The 19,588-nt window shown below is 43.9% G+C and overlaps 1 protein-coding gene across 2 annotated transcripts in view; it reads left to right on the forward strand.

Moving 5' to 3' along the window:
* PLXNA4 (plexin A4) overlaps window positions 1-19,588 on the forward strand; it is a 441,339-nt gene that overhangs the window by 396,886 nt on the left and 24,865 nt on the right. For both annotated transcript variants that reach the window (XM_085213222.1, XM_085213155.1), the window contains 4 exons: window positions 1,586-1,652; window positions 3,154-3,300; window positions 8,876-9,035; window positions 16,718-16,821. In XM_085213222.1, coding sequence (XP_085069348.1) covers window positions 1,586-1,652; window positions 3,154-3,300; window positions 8,876-9,035; window positions 16,718-16,821 — 478 coding nt within the window. The remainder of the gene's footprint in view (window positions 1-1,585; window positions 1,653-3,153; window positions 3,301-8,875; window positions 9,036-16,717; window positions 16,822-19,588) is intronic.

Genomic DNA, 19,588 nt, shown 5'->3' on the forward strand with positions numbered 1-19,588 from the left:
TGGCTCTGAGTCCTACAGCCTGGCTGGCAACCTCCCTCCAGCTGTTCTCAGTCTTCCTCTCTGTGCTTCTCCTCCAATGCTTGTTGTCACTGCCTTCGTCCAGTTGTCCCTTCATTTATCCTCTCCTTTCTTTTCCCCTCTCTCCATCTCCTTGTCTTCTCTAATTGTTCATTCCTGTCTTCTCCCGAGTCCCCCATTTTTCCCTTTTCACCTTCTTCCAGCTCTTTTCTAACTAATCCTATTTGTTGAGAATGCACTTCGGCCTTTGGAAGGCCACACGTGAACATATAATTGGCTCCATTCCTTGCTATTCAGATATTGGTGCAAGATTTGCTGACAATTATTTGGAGCAGCTGAATTAAACTTATGTTTCTCTTTCCCCTTCCTCCCTTTGACTGTGAGGATGGAAGGAAATCTTTCAAGGCCCTCCTGCAGGATTGGCCTGTGGGCTGTCAGGCAGGAGGAAAGAGTTGGTTGGAATGATTTTCCAGCTTCCTGTGTCCAGTGTACATCCCAAAAGACATACGCTGACCCAAAGAGATCAAAGTTCTCAGGAAACAATGTGACAGGATTTCAGACCTCTTGTCATCAATGCTAAGTTTACAGTATGTGATGGGTCCCAGTGATGTGAGTGTCACATCTCCTGTGGGGAGCTCAGAGTGCTTGACTTGGGGATGATGCCATAACCAATGGAGAACAGTTGTTAGATGACGCTGACTGAGGGAAGTACAAAGCAAGCAGGTTGGGTTTGACAGATGCAGTCTCTAGAGAGAGACACAGCAGTGATCACTGTAGTCAGAAGAAATGAGATTAACTTAATGCTAAAAGACTAAGGAACCTAAAAAGCAACCTACAGCCCTAAGCAAGAAACTTTGAATTGCCTTGGTGATGGCCAGGTCTAGCAAGACGCACGTTTGCTCATTCAAGCAGGAACTCATGCTTCCTTCTTGAGCAAAATCAGTTTGTGCATCAGAAGCAGCACAAGCTTATCCTGTGCTCCTGGTGTCCAAACTCAGTTAACTAGTACAAGTTAATCTGTAGGAAAAGTTCACTCTGAAGTCACAAGATTGATTTTTGTATGGTTGAAAACAGAGTTCAAGGGCTACAGGAATTGCTCTGTGGATGCACCGCATTGACACACTGAAGATTATAATTACTCTCAAATGCCAGGGAGATAATCACTACCAGATAAGTATTCTCTAGAGATTGAGATCTGCCTTAAGTACTTATATGACCTACTCATCTGTACAGCCTAACTGTGAGCTCCTCATATTTGATGGATTTATCTTCCCTGAGCATCTCTGAGGTTCTTCTATTTCGTTGATGGAGAAAATGCAGAAAAGCATATAGGGACTTTCCTAGTCACTGGGGAATCACAAGGTCAGTAAGGGTTTTCTAGAAAACTCCAAAGCTAAAGCAGAGACCCTAGGATGTGCTTAATCCTGATGGTATTGTGCCTGATTTTCCGTGGGGCTTGGTGATCTGGACAGTAAGATGCACAAAACCAAATCTCTTAACCAGACCTTAGAGATGACCAACATGACTAACTTATTTCCAATTTTTTTTTGTCCCGGTCTGATTTTAGGACAGAATCTGTAGCTGAGAAAATGCTCACCAATTGGTTCACCTTTCTTCTGTACAAGTTTCTCAAGGTAAGTTAAGTAATACTCCTGGATAAGCAGCTGCTTTAATGCATTGCTTCTTGGCAAGGTGTAGTTGGGGTAGCATTGACTTTGAATGACAGCAATCAACAAATGAGTGAAATTACTTGAGATGCCCTCTGAGCTCTCTTGTTCCTGCTGGAAGGTCTCCTTCAGGAGTTATGTAATAATAATTAAAAAAAAAAAGAGGCCTTCAGCCTTTGTGTCCTATCATTAATGGCTGGGTGATGACATGTCCTCATGAGGACCCACACTGAGCCCTTAGGCTAATTGCTGTGGTCGCATACTTACAGCCAGCCTTTTGGAGAAAGATACCTTTTCACTGTGCCCTGACTCTCAATGCTGTTGCCAAATCTCCTTACATCTCACATTATGTCATTTGGACAAGATAACTAACCTCTGCTTGGAAATTCAAAGCTTTACAAACCAATCCCGTTGCTCTGAGCCTTTCCAACCCCCAGGCGCAGCCTGTCAAAGGCTGAATGCATGGGAGAGTTTTGAAGGTCCCTGCAAGGTAATTTCAGTGACTAGTATCAGATTCCCTCTTGCAGCTGAAAGGAAAGGGTACAAGGAGGTGACTCTCTAAAGCACTGCTTTTATAAGTCTTTCCACCCACTCAGCTACTTGTCTTCCTGCCTTAGCCTGAACAGTGGCCTGATAAGTGCATGAGACAGGCACACAGAAGCAATATGCTCCTGGCAGATAAGCTAATTAAGTGGGAGACAGGTGTAGGAACTGAGAAAGGGGCCACTTCACTTCATATTATTAACTTGTTCTTGCCTGGATTTACACCAGAGGAAAATGACCTCGCTCACTGAGTTGGGATGCACCGCTAGAGGGGAGGGCAATGTGGGAAGGAGGGAAGAAAGAACAAAGGCATGAGAGGGAAGGGAAGGATAGAAGGAAGCACAAGGAGGGATGCGTGGCAAGAAACGTGCAGAGGGAGGTCACAGCAAAAGAGGATAGGTGTGGGAAGAAGGGTGAAGAGAGAGTGAAGGGAAGGAGACATTGGTGAGGAGGTTGTTTTGCTGCCTGTGAGGTGCTTGTTGTACCTGACATCACCGATGCAATTGCACAGAACAGGGGGCACCATGGTTGTGGGGCAAGTCTCCCCTCAGTCATTAAGCTGCTCCTGTCCAAGCAGCATTGCTTGCCTTCAGCACAGGAGTGCTCAGGGAGACTGTGGGCACTGCCCAGACACCTGGGATGAGGCACTCCTGCCAGCCTATCTCCAAGTCTTTCAGGACCCATTCCACCACCTGCTCTGTTGCAAAGGTGTGGCCCAGCAGCAGTCATTCAAACAGCCTTTATATTTTTTGATGTGGAATCACACAGTGATTCACCCAGTGAGGGTGACTCCAATGAAGCATCTGCCTTGAGTGGCTGGGAATGGCAAGCAGCAGCAATCACTGAGATACCATTTGGGCTTGGTATCCAGATTTTCATCTATGCTTTTTCTTGCTCACCTGATTGTTGTCTCTCACCCTTGCAGGAGTGTGCTGGTGAACCTCTGTTCTCCCTCTTCTGTGCCATCAAGCAGCAGATGGAAAAGGGTCCCATTGACTCAATCACTGGGGAGGCCCGGTACTCACTGAGTGAGGACAAGCTTATCCGACAGCAGATTGATTACAAAACACTGGTGAGTACTCTGAGCATGCTCTCCTGTGAGCTTGTTCGCCTTTTTCTAGCAAAAGGGCATTTAGAGGAAAGAAGCTAGTGAAGAACACATTGACTTTCTGGGTTCTTTTTTTTCTTGCAACCCAGCAACATAACCTGACCTACTAGTTGCATTCCCTAACACAATGAAGTTTTGTTGCTGAAGAGTTTTCTTGCAAAGCATGTTTGCAATGATAACTACTTCCAATTTAATTCCACTGTGTTATATCTCATGCCCAGACCATCTTGAGTTCCCTAAGGGTGTTGTCTGTTGTGTGAAATCCTATAGAGATAATCAGCACCCATCTGGACAGGACACCTACCTGTGTGACCTATTGTAGGGTACCTGCTTTAACATGGAGATTGGACTCCACGATCTCTTGAGGGTCCCTTCCAACCCCTGCAATTCTGTGATTCTGTGATTTTGGCATTGAGGAAGATGTTATAGTAGCACAGAGCAGGGACCTATCAGGTCTTCTTCAGAGTCAGTGCAACATTCCTTTTAAGCAAGCTCAACAAAAAGAAATGAACTTGATTTAATGATTTCAAGGGAAATGGAATTATTCCCTGTCACTGAGTCATTTGCTTCAAAATGTAATAGACTGCATGGTGAAAGATAGGCTGTTTATTCCTACCTTAGATACATCCAACCTTGGCTTCTATATGAGATCACATCCTTTTTCTGTATGATTAAAGAGCATCAATTAAAGATGAAGAACACTAAACACCTCTTCTTAATGTAAATATTTGTAGGTCTTCACTTTTTTCCTGGATACGCTAATTCTTTTAAGTCTCTGCAGGATGAAGGAAACTTTCTGAATGCTGAACTCTCCTTGTAATTCCTTTATTTCCCAGAATTTTGTTCTTAGAACACACCAGGTTTTAAGATGATTAACCCTTCCTGCAGCAGAGGGTTGGAATTAGATGATCTGTCATGTCTTTTCCAACCCAAGCCATTCTGTGATTCTATGATCAGAAGATGTTTTGAACTTAGCTGATTTTATGCACACCTTCAATTGAGGGATGTTCATTTTGCTTTTATTTTGCTTTTATTTTTTGCTTTTATTATTACTGACTGTATCCAGTCAGTTATAGCTCCTTGACCTGCATTAGATCTTAGCATAGGTGGGCTGACTCTGCAGATGTCTGTTCTTCCCTGACTGCAATCTAGAGCCTAACTTAGTTGAATTCAAGTCTAATGAGTTAATGAATGGGTAGACTTTACTCTTAAATAAGACTGCAGTTTACTTTTGCATTCTAAAACTTTCCTATTAAATCACCAAAGCAGTGCTTCTTTTTCTTTTGTGTGTAGTTGTCTAGTAATTTGGAGACCTGATCTTGGAGAGAATGAGTAAAAGAAAAAAAAAAAAAAAATCAGGCACAGAGTGATCACTTTCACCAAAGAAAATCCATCCAATCTTTTTAGGCTTGATATAACTCAGCCAGCAAAGGGTAGTAATTATACGTCAGCCTGAACAAAGCTCTCCTCCATTTGCTTTGTGTTGTTTGATGTTAATCAGCTCTCCCTCTTACATCTCAAGAGCAGACAAATATAACCCGATAGGAATCTTAGCAGATTTACAGAGATCAGCTTCGATGAAGAAGATTAAGAAGAAACAGAATATAAATAAGATTGTTCTTCCTTTTGTTTCTTCTTATTTCTGTTATATTTTGTTCTTCCTCTACCTTTTTTGAGCAGACATTATTCTGTTATCTTTTGTCAAAAAAATACAGTAATGAAATTAAGCAAGAATTGATTCAGTGCTTGTAGTATAGGAGATTCAGTATTTGTAATATAGGAATTCCCTGAATGTCTCCTGTTCTCTCTGTAAAGCATCTGGTCAGTGCCATGAGTCTGTAGTGTTTGTGGCTGAAATTCATTGGGTTCTGTTTCATGAGTGCTGGATGGAGCTGAGTCACACCTAGAAACAATCTGTTTATTGCCATTATTCCACGAAGACAAGGCTTCTTTTGGAAGGGCATTATTCTTAAGCTTTTATTAATCATGACCATTATGTTAAGTCATGGTTTCAAATATGGTTTGAGCAAAAAGCAGATCCCAAGAAACTGACTTGTCAGAGCAGACAAAAGGAGACAGAGCAGTTTCAAACATCTGGAATTACTAATTTTGCAATGTGCACCTCATTCACTAAATTTTTGTAGTTTGGATCTGATTTATTTCCAGACCAGATAGCTCCAATTTTTTCTGTCAATGTCCTGTAGTTCTCCAAGGAAGCAGCCCACGGTGAGCTGAGGTCTTTGCACTGTAGAACAATTTGTGTACATGCAGGAGATTTTTCAGCCCATAGAATCACAGAATGGCTAGGGTTGGAAGGCACCTCAAGGATCACAAATCTCCAACCCCCCTGCCTCATGCAGGGCCACCAACCTCCACATTTAGTACTAGACCAGGCTGCCCAGGGCCCCATCCAGTCTGGCCTTGAACACCTCCAGGGACGGGGCATCCACAACCTCTCTGGGCAGCCTGTTCCAGCACCTCTTCAATCTCTCTGTAAAGAATTTCCCCTTGACATCCAACCTAAATCTTCCCTCCCTCAACTTAAAACCATTTCCCCTTGTCCTGCAGTTATCTACCCTTCCCAAGAGTTGGTTCCCATCCTTTTTGTAGGCTCCCTTTTGGTACTGAAAGGCTGCAATGAGGTCACCCAGCAGCCTTCTTTTCTCCAGGCTGAACAAGCCCAGCTCCCTCAGCCTGTCTTTGTAGTGGAGGTGCTCCAGTCCCCTGATCATCTTCGTGGCTCTCCTCTGGACCCTCTCCAACAGCTCCCTGTCCTTCCTGTACTGGGGGCTCCAGACCTGGACGCAGTACTCCAGATACCATAGAGTTATTTGAATTGGAAGGGACCTTTAAAGATCATCTAATCTAACTCACTTGCAATGAATTGGGACAGCCCAGGAGGCACTAAGGTAGCCACAGATGATATTTGCTAGCATAAATGTGCATCAGCTACACAGTAGGTCTTCTCCCAAGATGTATAACTCAGAGAAACACCCTCTGGTGTTAATGTCTTTGCTAATAGTCAGTTATCATCATCTGTGGTCTGCAGCATTATTAAAAGCCTAGCTGGATTATTCCATCTATGGCAAACAAGAAGATTTCATTCCTGCTGGCTGCCATCTGCCTTTGCCAGAATCCATGGCTTTTTTTAGCCTTTCACCACAGCAGAGTCTCTCTGCACAAACCTCCCTTCCTGCTGCCACAGCTCTGCTCTCTCTGGGAGATGAAAGACCATCCATCTCCTACATCAGCTTCATTTCTCTTGACACAAATAACGCAGAGGAGCAAAGGCCTTGATGTGTGTCGGAAGCTGTCAAGAGTATTGGATAATGAGTTTTCAGAGCTGGCAGGCAGGAGCTGCCCAACGTGTATTGAGCAATGGCATGCTCTGCATGGCCCTTGCACACCTTGGCAGAGTTGAGAGCCTAAACAGATCATCCATCCTGACAACGTAACCCAGAGCAGTTAAATATGTTTTGAGCTGCGTTTGGTTAAAGCCTTTCAGGGAGTTTTGGTGGCAGGGAGGAAGCCAGAAATGAGATACCAAAGGGTTCTCCCATGTTTGTTCTCTTTGGATATCCTTCTCCTTGTTCTCCTGCCAAGAAGTGCTGTACCCTTTGGACCTTCTTCAGACTAATCTAGAAGACCGAAACTATAGTGATGTCCTGGTCTCATGATGAAGCACCCAAACAATACAGAGAGCTCAGGACCAGGGTCCCCATATGGGTAACCACAAGCCATGTGTTTGTAATTTAAATGCCAGTAATCCCCAGTGGAGATTAGGGCTTAGTTGTGCTAAGCATTGCATATATATATACTTAGAGATAGTTCATGGCTGGAAGAGCTGACAGATAAAGCCCAAGGATATAGAAAGAAGGTCAATAAACACAAATGCAGTGAGATATCATAGCCCAGGGTCAGCCCTGACCATGGCAGGGGAGTTGGAACTAGATAATCTTTAAGATCCCTTCCAACCCTATGATTCTATTAAAAAGTCAGTGTGAGAGCAGGGCTCAGAGGTGACTATTCCCCTTGTTCCCAGTCCCATATCTTTCTGTGCTGACCTCTTGACTAGCATCCTCATTTTGCTGTGCTGACACAGATCTCAGTGCGTGAGTTGCATTCTTGAAGGCAACTGAAGATGTTTACATTGGTGCTGAATCTGTAGAGCTTGCTGTGACTTATATCAGCTCTGTCCAGTTTAAGTGAGCTCACGTCAATGAGACCTGCAGAGTAACTTGATCTCCATGGACATGTGGACGGACCCATCTAGGATTTCCAAAAGAGCTGATCTAGCCTGTATTACCATGTCATTTCCCTACAAATGTGTAGCAGGAAGGGGGCAACTAATAACCTCAACACTGAGTGCATTTCAGCACTGCTTTTTATGTATAACTCTGTGATCATTTGAGATGAAAGATGCCTCAGAATTATACAACTGTGCTGTTGTCATTATTATCTGAATCGATGCTTTTTCAATACTCCTGAATGTGACACATAAATAATAGCATTATGATGTAATCAATATCTCATATTTATATCTACCCTTTCATCCAGAAAGATCACAGAGCTCTTTGTAAGCAATATCTTCACAAGTCCCTCTTAGTTAAGTATAACAGCACCAAAGGGAGCTTGGTGAGCCAATATATAATTATACTGATACAATTTCACCCAGTTTCAAGCCACGTTTAGATCTCACTGAATCTTGGTAGGATGGATGGAATGTGATATAGGGTCCAGTATCTCTTGTGTACTACAGAGAGGAATTTATCGTCAAGGTAAAATTTGTCAAAGTCACCAAAAATAACATGCCTGCACATATAAAAGTTGCAGAGCAACATTTAATGGCTCTATATAGCCAGAAACTTCAGCTTCCAAGTGCAAAGGTGTGCTAAGTTTGTGAAAGTTTATGGACTTCACACTCCTGTAACGAGAGCAGAACACTTGATGTAGACATGGCTAAGAGTTAGTGGACAAATTACTGTTAGACCCTGTGTTTCTTTAAAGCATCCCTCCCTCCCCATTTCATATGCTTTGCATTTATTCTTGGACATGATCTTCAGGGAAAATTATATTCTCCTTCAGAGAAACCAGAAGCCTCTTGAGTTGAATCAATTTTCTTATTCTTTGTGTGAAAGCAGCAAGGCTTTTTAGTCACTGTTGTTTTGTATATCTTCTTAAGAAGGCCTGCATTTCAAATTAATTACATGAGAAGGATCTTGGTCCATCCTATGCAGAAGATGGACAAAGTTAAAGTGGAGAGATGAAAGATTACTTTTACCTGTCAGATGGGAACGTAGGGAGGCTGCTACAATACATAGACACCTTGCCAGATCTCTAAGGAGCAGGGAATGGGTCAGAGGCCAAAGGAAAGTTCTGGATACCAGTTCAAATCCAGTCAGAGTCTGGTTGTGTTGTCTGGTAGCATCTGGGTGAGTGTTATTTTGAAAGACCTATGAGAAGGTGGGTGTAAAGGGTTGATCACAGGATACTGGCACTGTTGTGAAATGCATGGTTGGTCTCACTGCCTCTTTCTCAGGTCCTGAGCTGTGTGAACCCTGACAACGTGAACAGCTCCGAGATCCCTGTGAAGATCCTGAACTGTGACACCATCACACAGGTCAAGGAGAAGATCCTCGATGCCATCTTCAAGAATGTGCCCTGTTCCCACCGGCCCAAAGCTGCTGATATGGACCTGGGTATGTGAGTGCACAATGGGCTCTGAATGCCCCATGGCTTGTGGGAGAGGGGACACAGTTGAGCTCAACCCAAGCATTTTGCTGTGGCCAGTGCCACCTCTCCAGGTGCTTGGGAAAGGCAAAGTGTCGGGAATGCTCAGAGGGCAGAAAAGACTGAGGAAATTAATGCAAACTCTCCTGGCTTGTGAAAGCTCTACTGCTCCAGACTTGAGGACTTAAAATCTCCAGTAGTCATCCTGCTTTTCTGCACAGAGTTTGGCCTGCACAAGGCACATCCTGCCAAACCTTCTGGAAAAGAAAATACCAAAAGCACAAGGTGTTCAGGCTGCTCAGATTTATTCTGAGCTCTTCTCTGGGCGCTGAAGGCTTGGATGATGCATGTCTTCTTGCTGAGTGTCACAGCCCAAGCAGAATTAATTTCTCATCATGCGGGAACAGGAAAGGGGATAAAGCATCCTCCATTCAGTTGGCTGCATCCATCTCATCCTGACTGCTTCCTTCTCCTACCAGCATTCCTCCACCAGCAGCAGGACTGGGAGGAGCTGCTCTGACATCTCCTTTTTGTAGAGAATTAGGAGATTAACACTAACATTTTAAGAAAAGATCCCTCTGTTTATGAATTCTTGCTTTTTTGTTCCCTTGTGAGATACTGTGCTTTAGAGGGTGGAAAGGGCTGCACCAGCTTCACTGGCATTTTAAGTCAGCTTTGGGGCACACAGCGTCAAAAAAGGATACCTCTGGGGCCAAAATCAGCTTCTGTTCAAAACTTGGAGCAAGGGCATGAGGGCAGTGAGATATCTGCAGCTGTATCCAGAAGCAGATCCAATACAGCACCTGGAGAACTGTATGAAAGGCTGCAGAACAGTTTGCTCGGGGCATTGCTGAGGTGTCTGGCACAGGGCTGGGACTGCACTGTGTGTGACGATCAGCCAGAATTTGCCCTTGGTGACCTTCAGTGAAAGGGGCTTGAGTGGAAAATGATGGAGTCTATAAAAGGCAGCGCAGGAGAGGAGGAACCAAAAGGAGAAGGAATGGATGGATGCCAAGAAACAATTCACAGCAATAACAGAGGCAGAAATAAGAGGTCAGGGATTAAAGTTAAGTGTGTATATGTGTGTGCATTTGTGTAGGGGAGGAGGGGACTCCTGACAGAAATTGCAGCAAGATTCCTGCTCATGTAAGGCAGTTAGAATAATGAAACGATCTGCCAACACCAGCAGCAGTAAAGAACAGGTCATATATATCATCAAGAAGGGACCCAAGGTGATTTTGGAGATGCTGAGTGAGTCAGCAGTGAGTGCAAGGGTGAGCATCAGGCCAGGCAGGGTGCCAGGGCAGAGGAGATGGGACTATTGGGATTGACAGCCAAACCAATTGATCTGTCTGGTGCTGGAGGGTGATCACAGAGCCCATTAGGTTTGGGTCTCAGGCTGGGATTCTGCATCCAGGGCTTTGCTGCTACAGGTAATTTTGATATTCTAAGTGATGCTGAGTACCAGAAAGTGTGTGCAACCCTAACTGAAGGGCTGAACACAGTCTTGTCCACACTGACAGGAGAATGCTTAATCAGCAGCTGTTTGGCCAATAGCATTGATGATGTAGTTGGCAATAATAATAATATTCTTGTGTTTAATAATAACTATTATATAGGAAGATACAGGAAGAGAAAAAACAACACAAAACTTCTTCTCATGTAGAAGAAGAGTTCTGCCAGAAGCAATATAGTTTCAGGCTCCCTTATCATAGCAGTTAATAAGGTGGGAGGAGCAGGCTGGCATGAGTGAAGCAGGAACAAGAGGGCACGCACATCCAGCCACAGCTTCAGCCCATCCTCTTTGAGGAAAAGGTGCTTGTTGGCACCTGACATCCTTCAGTGACAGTAAGAGCAGCAATGGGAGAGCAGAAGGCATTAGGAAGCAGCACAGAGTTCTCAGCATCACCCTGCCCCAGGCTGAAAGCTCAGAGGCTCAGCCCTTCCAGTGCATGCTAAGCAGTGGGTCTGAGCAGATGATTATCATCTGGCCTTGAAATCGATCATTTTCTAAAGAGCAACACTGTTTTCTATTGCAAATGCAATTTTCTAGGCTTTCCGGCCACACTAAGGCCAGATTGCTCACATGTAGAAAGCAAACAAGCTAATGAGTTATTCTGAGTTGTTAAATGCAGGGTAGCTGCAGGCAGAGTGACTCGTATGTGTCGCAAATGTCATAATGTTTTGCAGTTACCCAGACAACTCATGGAGGGGGTTGTCAGCTGAAAGCGTTTATTTTGGACACCCTGAGGTTACATTTTAGTCCAAAACCCAAATTGCAGCTCTCAAAGTAAAGGCTTCTTTCTACAGTGGCTATTTTTGTTATTATTGTTTTTTTAAAGTCCTTGCCATAAATAAAACATTCCCCATCTTTGGGAAAGCGGTAAGGTGTGAGAAACACCAGACAGAAATTTGGCTCCATGCTGAGGCATTCACTTTTCCCTGAGCCTTTGGAAAGGGACTGCTGAGGCAGAGGCAGTTGGGTTGAATGCCTTGCACACTCGGTGGTGCTGGCTCAGCCTCACTTTGGACCTCATCAGGGCAAACTGTCAGTGCTTCACCAGCATGCAGTACTGAGGTGATGGGTTTAGCATCTAGGAACCATTTAAACAGAGTGCAACTAGATCATATTTACAGTAAGGCAGAGAACTGGACAGGCTGGAGAATTGGGCACAGAGGAACTTTGTGGGGTTTGGCAGGAACAAGTGTAGAGTCCTACACCTGGGGAGGAATAACTGCATGCATCTGTATGGCTGGTTAGTGGCTGAGCTGCTGGAGAGGAACTCTCTAAAGAACCTGGGCCTCCTGGTGGACAGCAGACTGTCTGTGAGTCTTCAGTGTGCTCTTGTGGCCAAGAAGGCCAAAGTCCTCCTGGGCTGCGTTCAAAAGAGTGTGGCCAGCAGGGCGAGGGAGGTGATCCTCCTCCTTTACTCTGCCCTGGTGAGGCCACATTTGGAATATTGTGTCCAATTCTGGGCTCCCCAGTTCAAAAAAGACAGGGATTTCCTAGAAAGAGTCCAGCAGAGTGTCGTGAAGATGATGAGGGGCTTGGAGCATCTCTCCTGTGAGAAAGGCTGAGACAGCTGGGACTGTTCAGGTTGGAGGAGAGAAGACTGAGAGGAAATCTTATGACTCTTTATAAATATGTTAAGGGTGGGAGCCATGTGGATGGGGCCAGACTCTTCTCAGCAGTGCCCAGCAGTAGGACAAGGAGTAACGGGCACAAACTGGTGTGTAGGAAGTTCCATACAAACACAAGAAAAAACGTTGAGGGTGACAGAGCACTGGAACAGACTGCCCAAGGAGACTGTAGAGTCTCTTTCTCTGGGGAAATTCAAAACCCACCTGGATGCAGCTGTAAGGAAGCTGCTTTGACAGAGGGGTTGGATTCAGTGATCGCTAGAGGTCTCTTCCAACCCCTACAATACTCTGATTCTGTAACTTGCATATACAGGTTGAAATATTTCATATCTCTATCTGTTCTGATACAAACTTCTTCTTTCCAACCGTGGTGATCCTTTTCCATGTTAGAAGCAGAACTGAGTTTCTTCTCTTTTCCTAGAAATCATCACTTAACTGGACACTTCCTCAGTTTTTGTTTCCCACACATCTGGTTGTACTGGAGCACACAGCATAGAAGCAAAAGGTTTTCTTCTTCTATTTCTTATGATAAACTGAGTCTTACTTGGAAGTTATTGGGAAATGACGAAAAACTCCTAGGACTGGAAGACTAAAAACAGCCCACCCTGGGCTCTTATGAAAAATCCATCATGAGCACAAATGATCATGAAAAAGGCATCAAGAATGAATAAGCTAGATGCAAATGTTCCCCTTTCCATCGTAGTACACAGCCAAAAATCTTTTCATAGCTTTTCAAACCAGACTTAAGGTCTATAGGAAAAGGTTGTGAAGCACAGCGGAGTGTATACAGATGACCAAAATGAATTGTGTGCATTGTGACCTACGAATGCTCATAGAGGATAGGGTAGACAATGATGACTAGCTCAGAAGAAGACATCTGGAGTGAGATGAGAGGTCTTACAGCTCTGAGTGTTTTAGTTGCCCCTGAAAAATCTTTTCTATGCTACCCTTTCCTCGGTTCTCTGGGCATCTTCATGGTGATCAGGGTCAGAGTGAAAGCAAAAAGGAGGTACAACATCTGTAAGATAAGAGGTGCAGGACATCTCCCCCTCTCCCACCTCCTAGTAGACTCACTCCTTAGCAAGGCATTGCTGCCACTCAAACAAGCTCCTCTTCATCGTTGTCCCCTGGAATTTCCCTTTTTCTGAGTCAAGTTGAACAGAAAGGTTGTTTCTTAAGGGAAAAAAAAAAAAAAAAGAAAAAAAAAAGAAGTAATTCCTGCGTGCAATAAAAAGATACACTATCTGCTGAATGAAATATAAAGGCTTCACAGCAGCTGTCTCCTGAGTTTGCATTTACCACTGCTCCTGATTGGAAGGCTTGATAAAGATAATGGGATTTTTACCTCCCTCCCCCTCTCTCTGGAAGGTAGACGTGTAACAAATTGGATTGGAGTGTGTCTCTCCTTTGTGCTGGCTCACAGAGGAGTGGGCAGATCTGATGAGAGAGGGGATGGGGTGCTGGCAGCGAGGACAAAGCTAACAGTTTTCACTTAGTGCTGTGAATATGGATGTCAGGGTCACCTTTTCCTTCTTTTGTGCCCTCCCAGCCTGTTTCTCTGCATCACAGAATCATAGAATTGTTTGAGTTGGAAGGGACCCTTAAAGGTCATCTACTCCAACTCCCCTGCAATGAGCAGGGATACCTACAGCTAGAACAGGGACATCTACAGTGGTGCTTCCAGACACCACATTTCTTTGCAGATTCAGTGACCACCCATTAGTAGTAAAGAGTAACACATAGCACTTTTCTGAGGTTAGAAAAAGTTGGGGATTCTTTCGCTGTTATTGCTCAGATTCATGAGAAAGTGCTTTTTATTTGGTCTGGGCAAATGGGCCGTGAAGCTGAAGCAAGATGCTCTGAGCCTGCCTTGCAGAGTTCACAGCCCCTTGTCTTGCTCATGAATAGGTCTTGTGCAAAGTCAGGGTGGTCCTTGCTCTTCTCCACAAGGCCCATTTTTTTTATGAAGGCTGAAGGAAAGGAGATTTGGTAATCACCTGTGTCTGAGTGGGAGTGTAGGGGACCCAAGATATACATAGAAGACACAGTCCTATGGTTGCCAAAATGTCCCCATAGCAAAGGGAAAACTTCTGCTGCTCTGAGGACCCTGTTCAGCCCTCAAGCGTGGAGAAACAGAATGAAGAAAGGTATGCCTACATTTCATATCAGAGCTGAGTGCAACTCAGAGAATCCATGGATTCCTCCCAAAATACTGTGTAAGTGTATGTCCTTTCCCAAAGATGTGTGAAGAAGGAGGCAGCATGCTGAGACATGATGGAGCAGGGTCAAAGAGACACCGTGGGGGTTTAAGGGTTTCGCTTTACCCTTCAGAATGCTTTATAAAAGCACTGTGTCCCAGCCCAGCTCCAACTTAACATTTTGTGCTCTTCCAAGCAACGTCTGTGATCTGTTAGCTTCTGGGAATCTTGTCCAGGGGGCAATGAACAGAGTGTATCATCCTCGGACATCACAAAGATAATATAGGTGAGGATCAGAGGAGCTTCAGTGAATGAAGGGCAGTTTGTATCAGTGCTTAGCCAACGCAACCTTTGCTTACTCTATCAGTGTCTCCAGCCAAAGTAACACCCAGCAATAAACAGAGCAGCTGACCTCTTCGTACTAATTTAAATGAATAATAAAGGCAAGGGCAGCTTTCCCAATGCATTTTAATTATGTGATAAGAAAACTGCTGAAACCAAAGGAAATTTGCAATGGTCCTTGCATTTTTATGTTAGGATAAATAAGCAGGGGTGGCAGGTGATGTCTTCACATCCAAAATTTCACTTTAATTAACTCCAGCAATTGAATAGACTTTTTGCTTGGGTTCTTGCTCGGTGTCTGGGTCACTGTGATTGAGGCAAGACAGTCAAAAAGGAAGCTTTGGATGGTTAAGATTGTCTGTGGTTAAGCTACACTCATGACTGGTTTCACGAAGGGATGCTACATGTCCCTCCTTTTGGTCCTGTCTACATGTTCCTTGCCTACAGGCAGGTTTGTGAGCACTCTTCGGGACAAGCTGTGTCAATCCTCCACATGAAGCATCCTTCAAGACTTCTGCAAAAGGTTGGAGCACCCTGGGAAGTGATGGGGTGCTCTAGTACTGCAGAAGGAAAGAAACCCTCAGTATTTTGAGGTGGAAGCTAGAGAAGTGGTATGGTCAGAAACTGGAACCCTTCTGCTTGCAGACATACTTCTGAAGCCCCAGTAAAGGGTCTGGTACTGCACCGAGCCAGACGTTGCTCTGCCCATTGGAGCAGTTAGTGCTCAGTCTGTGGCTGAGTCTTGGCAGTTAGACGTATCATAGAATCATAGAATCACAGGATCATAGGATCACAGAATGGATCATAGACGGAAAAGACCTTAAAGATCATCTAGTTCCAACTCCTCTGCCATGATGAGGGACACTTTCCACTAGATCGGGTTGCTCAAAGTCTCTTCCAGATTGGCTTTGAAAGGTTAGGACATTCACAGTTTCTCTGAGCAACCTGCTCCAGTTCCTCACCATCCTCATAATAAAGAATTTCTTGCTAATATCTAATGTAATTTCATTCTTTTCTAAGTCAAAAGTTATTACCCCTTGTCCTGCTACTGCACTCCCTGGTTTTCCTGTAGGTTCTCTGTAGATACTGGAAGGTACCATAATGTCAGTTCTCTGCCTCTTAATGAAAATGGGCCACTAATTTCTATTCCTGAAACAAGTGCTGTTCATTTTCTTATGTCACATGTTAACAGCTGACCTGCAAAGGGCAAATGGATTTTAGTAACAGCCACGATGAAGAAAGAACAGCACCAGGGAGTAAACTAGGACTTAAGCACTATGAATAGATGCACCAGGATTTGCTCCATTCAGCTCTGCAGTTGGAACAAAATCTCTGTGGTCGTTGCTTTATTTATCTGCATAAAATTTCACCGCTGTGTGTTGCTGTGCAATGGGTTTGGATCTCTCGTGTGTGTAGGCAGCTGCACTCTTTTTTTGCACTCTTCAAAGGGCTGACTTTTTCTTGTGCACTGATAACTTCTTGACAGCAACATTATTTTATCAAGTATAAAGAAACTGGTCTGGTTAACTTAGGACTTCACTGTGAACTTTGCCATATGACTCTTTTTGCATAGCTCATGAACCATTTATGTGAACCTGTCATGATTCGTCTGTCATAGAATCGTAGAATCACAGAGTGGCCTGGGTTAAAAAGGACCACAATGATCATCTAGTCTTAACCACCCTGCTGTGTGCAGGGTCACCAACCACCAGACCAGGCTGCAACATACAGCCTGGCCTTGAATGCATCCAGAGCCTCCTTGGGCACATGTCCACCCTTTCCCTCTCTTACGGGCTCTGGGCATTATGCATTCACATACTGTACATGGTTGGAGGCATCTGACGGAGCGTAATGACCACAACTGATGTGGTGCTACAGGTGTGCACGTGTCACACAGGTTATGAGCACAGGGATTACAAGGCTTTGAGGGCTCTGCAGAGCAGCATTCAGTGTCCCTGTTCTCCTTGCAGAGTGGCGGCAGGCAAGTGGGGCAAGGATGATCCTCCAGGATGAAGACATCACAACCAAGATAGAGAATGACTGGAAGAGACTCAACACGCTGGCACATTATCAGGTAACTCTGGGAGAGGGTGGGTTAGAAGGTAAATCAGTCAAGAAGTTGCTAAGTAGAAGGGTAAAGTGTTGTTCTCCAAGATGCAGAGTTAAACAGTTATTGAGTGGGCAATAACTGAACAGAGCTCCTGTTGAGCACATCCATCCCACTCCTTCTTGGAGCATCATTAGAGATGAAGACAAGGGAAGAAATAAGACTCCATCTCTCTCAAAAGAGAGGCAGTTTGGGTGAGCAGAGAATGTGAAGAAAAGTGTTTCTCAAGAGAACAGCATGGATTAACATTTCTCATGTTGACAAACAGAAAACAAGCCTTTCTTTCTTCCTTTTTCCAATGCATCAGAGGCCTTGTAATGCTAGCAGAGTACAGAAGGATGGAAAAGAGAAAAATGGAAGAGAAGAAGATTTATTGTCTGAAAAAAGGAGGAGGAAAGCGGCATGACTGGAGAGAACAGTGCAGTGGAGATGACACTGCCCTAGGATCCTCTGATTTAATCCCTTTGTGACTTGCCTTAATACAAGGTTTCTCATCATCTCTGCATAACCTTGAGACCCATAGGAGAGGGATAAAGATGTCCAAATACATCACATATAAGTGCTAGATTTAATGAAAATGGAGATTTGGTCAAAAGGTCCCCCCGTCCTTTCCACTCCTGCAAATAAATAAATAAATAAGTGGATAAAATAAACCAACTCATTAAGTTTAATCCGATGCTGACAATTCTGTCATTTCTTTAATCACACTTCAGCAATATGTGTTTCATAACAAGATATCTTTTCCATTTAAGGGCTGACCTGAGGAGGCAGCAGGCAATCATTTGAAAAAGGAACGAAACTTTTCACTTCAGATTGACTGAAGGATTGCTGGCTGACTCCAGTTTTTTGTTTTTTGGGTTTTTTTGCAAGAAGGAAAGGCTTCTATTTCATTTCATCAACAGGCCAAGTATAATTTTTTTCCCCCTCATGTGCTTTTTTCTGTTGTTTGCTTCAGGCAGTGAGCTCCCATGTCTGTGGATGAATAGGGGCAGAATAGGTCCACAGCTGCTGGAGATTTGAGCTCTGCATTGCTTAACCTGGGGCACTCACTGATACTTCTGCTGCCTCAGTTTCCCTAATATAGCGTGGGGCTGAAACTACAAAAAGCCTGTAATTGCCTTCCACAATTGCTGAAGGGCTATTTAATTAGCCTCTGCAGTGCTTTGAAGATCAAAAACTCCATGCAAGTGCTAATTATTATTATTACACAGACAAGAGCTAGAAGTTGTTAGCATTTTTTTTTTCACCTATCTCCTTTTTATGATGTCTTATTTATCACAGATATTCCTGATATGGCTCCTCTGAGCCGCTGACTTGTTAACATTTCTGATAAAGGACCCACATGAATCACTTAGCTGTAGAAATGCAAAGCCTGGCTCATTTCAGAAAGCTCTGCTTTCTGTTGGAACACTGTCCCACTATGTCCTCACACAGCCTCTCCATCCCTGCTGAGATCCTCTGAAACAGCAAAGAGAAAGAGTTCGTGGTGGTCAGTTCTAGCCAGCATTGCATCTGTTGCCTGTAAAGGAGAGACTGTGCACTGAGAGGCTGACAGGATGAGTCAGAGTGGAAAATGTAGGTATCTTCATCTAAGCTGTGTGTATCTAGATACTACTTGCAATCAAGGTGGGAGGAGCAGAAAATTTCACATCAATTTTCCCATCCTTATGAGACTTTCCATCCTTGATGTTTTTTGTTTTTTTTTTTCCTGTAAATACTTATTTCTCTCCACTTGAGGTGACTAGCATAGCTGCAGGAGTCTACACTGCAGTTGTCTTCAAGGAAATAATATGAACTCTGGTGTTAATTTTCACTCTTCACTCTCAGAAAATTTCTAGAGTGCTGGACAGTCACCTCCACACCAGCCACGTCATCACTGATAATGTTGTCTCTTTTAGGAAAACTCACTTTAAATAGTTTTACCATGAAAGAGAACTCCAAATCCTAATTCCTAAGATAATAAATAAGATGTGAGCTCTTCTCGTTCCTGACACAACTGTGGGTTTAACTCAAGTTTGGACCTAACAAGGGAGCCCCATTCTTTCATCTCTCCCTTTATCATCAAATATTCTTACGTGAACATCTCAGCAGCACGTCAGTAAAGCTGATACCTGTACTCATGTCAGGTCAAGCAAAAATGGCTGATTTGGATAAATTTCCTTCATTTGGGAAATGAAGTGGTGTAAAAGCAACTTATGTTTGTGATTTGGATATCCAGAGATCCTTAACACTGATAGCTCTTGGTCGAAAACTGCTATATAACTTGCAGCCTTAAATTCTCCATTCTGCCTCTGCTCATAGGAAATGCAATTTCCAATGTCTGTTCCAGTGTCATAGTCCGGGTCATTCACTAGCTTAAGTCTCAGGTGATTTCTCTGCTGTGAAAAATGACCCTGTAGTAGTTCCAACCTTTCTTGAAGTAATACTGTGGTTGCAAGTTAATCGCTTTACAGCTGTGTATGAAGACAAGTTATTTTATTCTACTCACCCTCGTCCTGACAACTGCTTCTTCATGGAGAACCTACTGTCAGATCAATGCAAAGACCCACACTGTCATCACTGGGCTTTATCCCAGGACTGTCTGCTTTGTCATCTGTTGTCCTGATACCTGAGTACAGCCTTCTAGTGGTATAACAGGAGATTTTATCACTCTTTTTGTTGTTGTTGTTAACAAACCCTCTGAAGAGAACACCTGAAGCTTTGGTAGAAAATTACTGACTTGCCTGCAGTGGCA

This window comes from Meleagris gallopavo, chromosome 1 (assembly GCF_905368555.1).
Source record: "Meleagris gallopavo chromosome 1, MGAL_WU_HG_1.1, whole genome shotgun sequence".
NCBI classification, from domain to species: domain Eukaryota; kingdom Metazoa; phylum Chordata; class Aves; order Galliformes; family Phasianidae; genus Meleagris; species Meleagris gallopavo.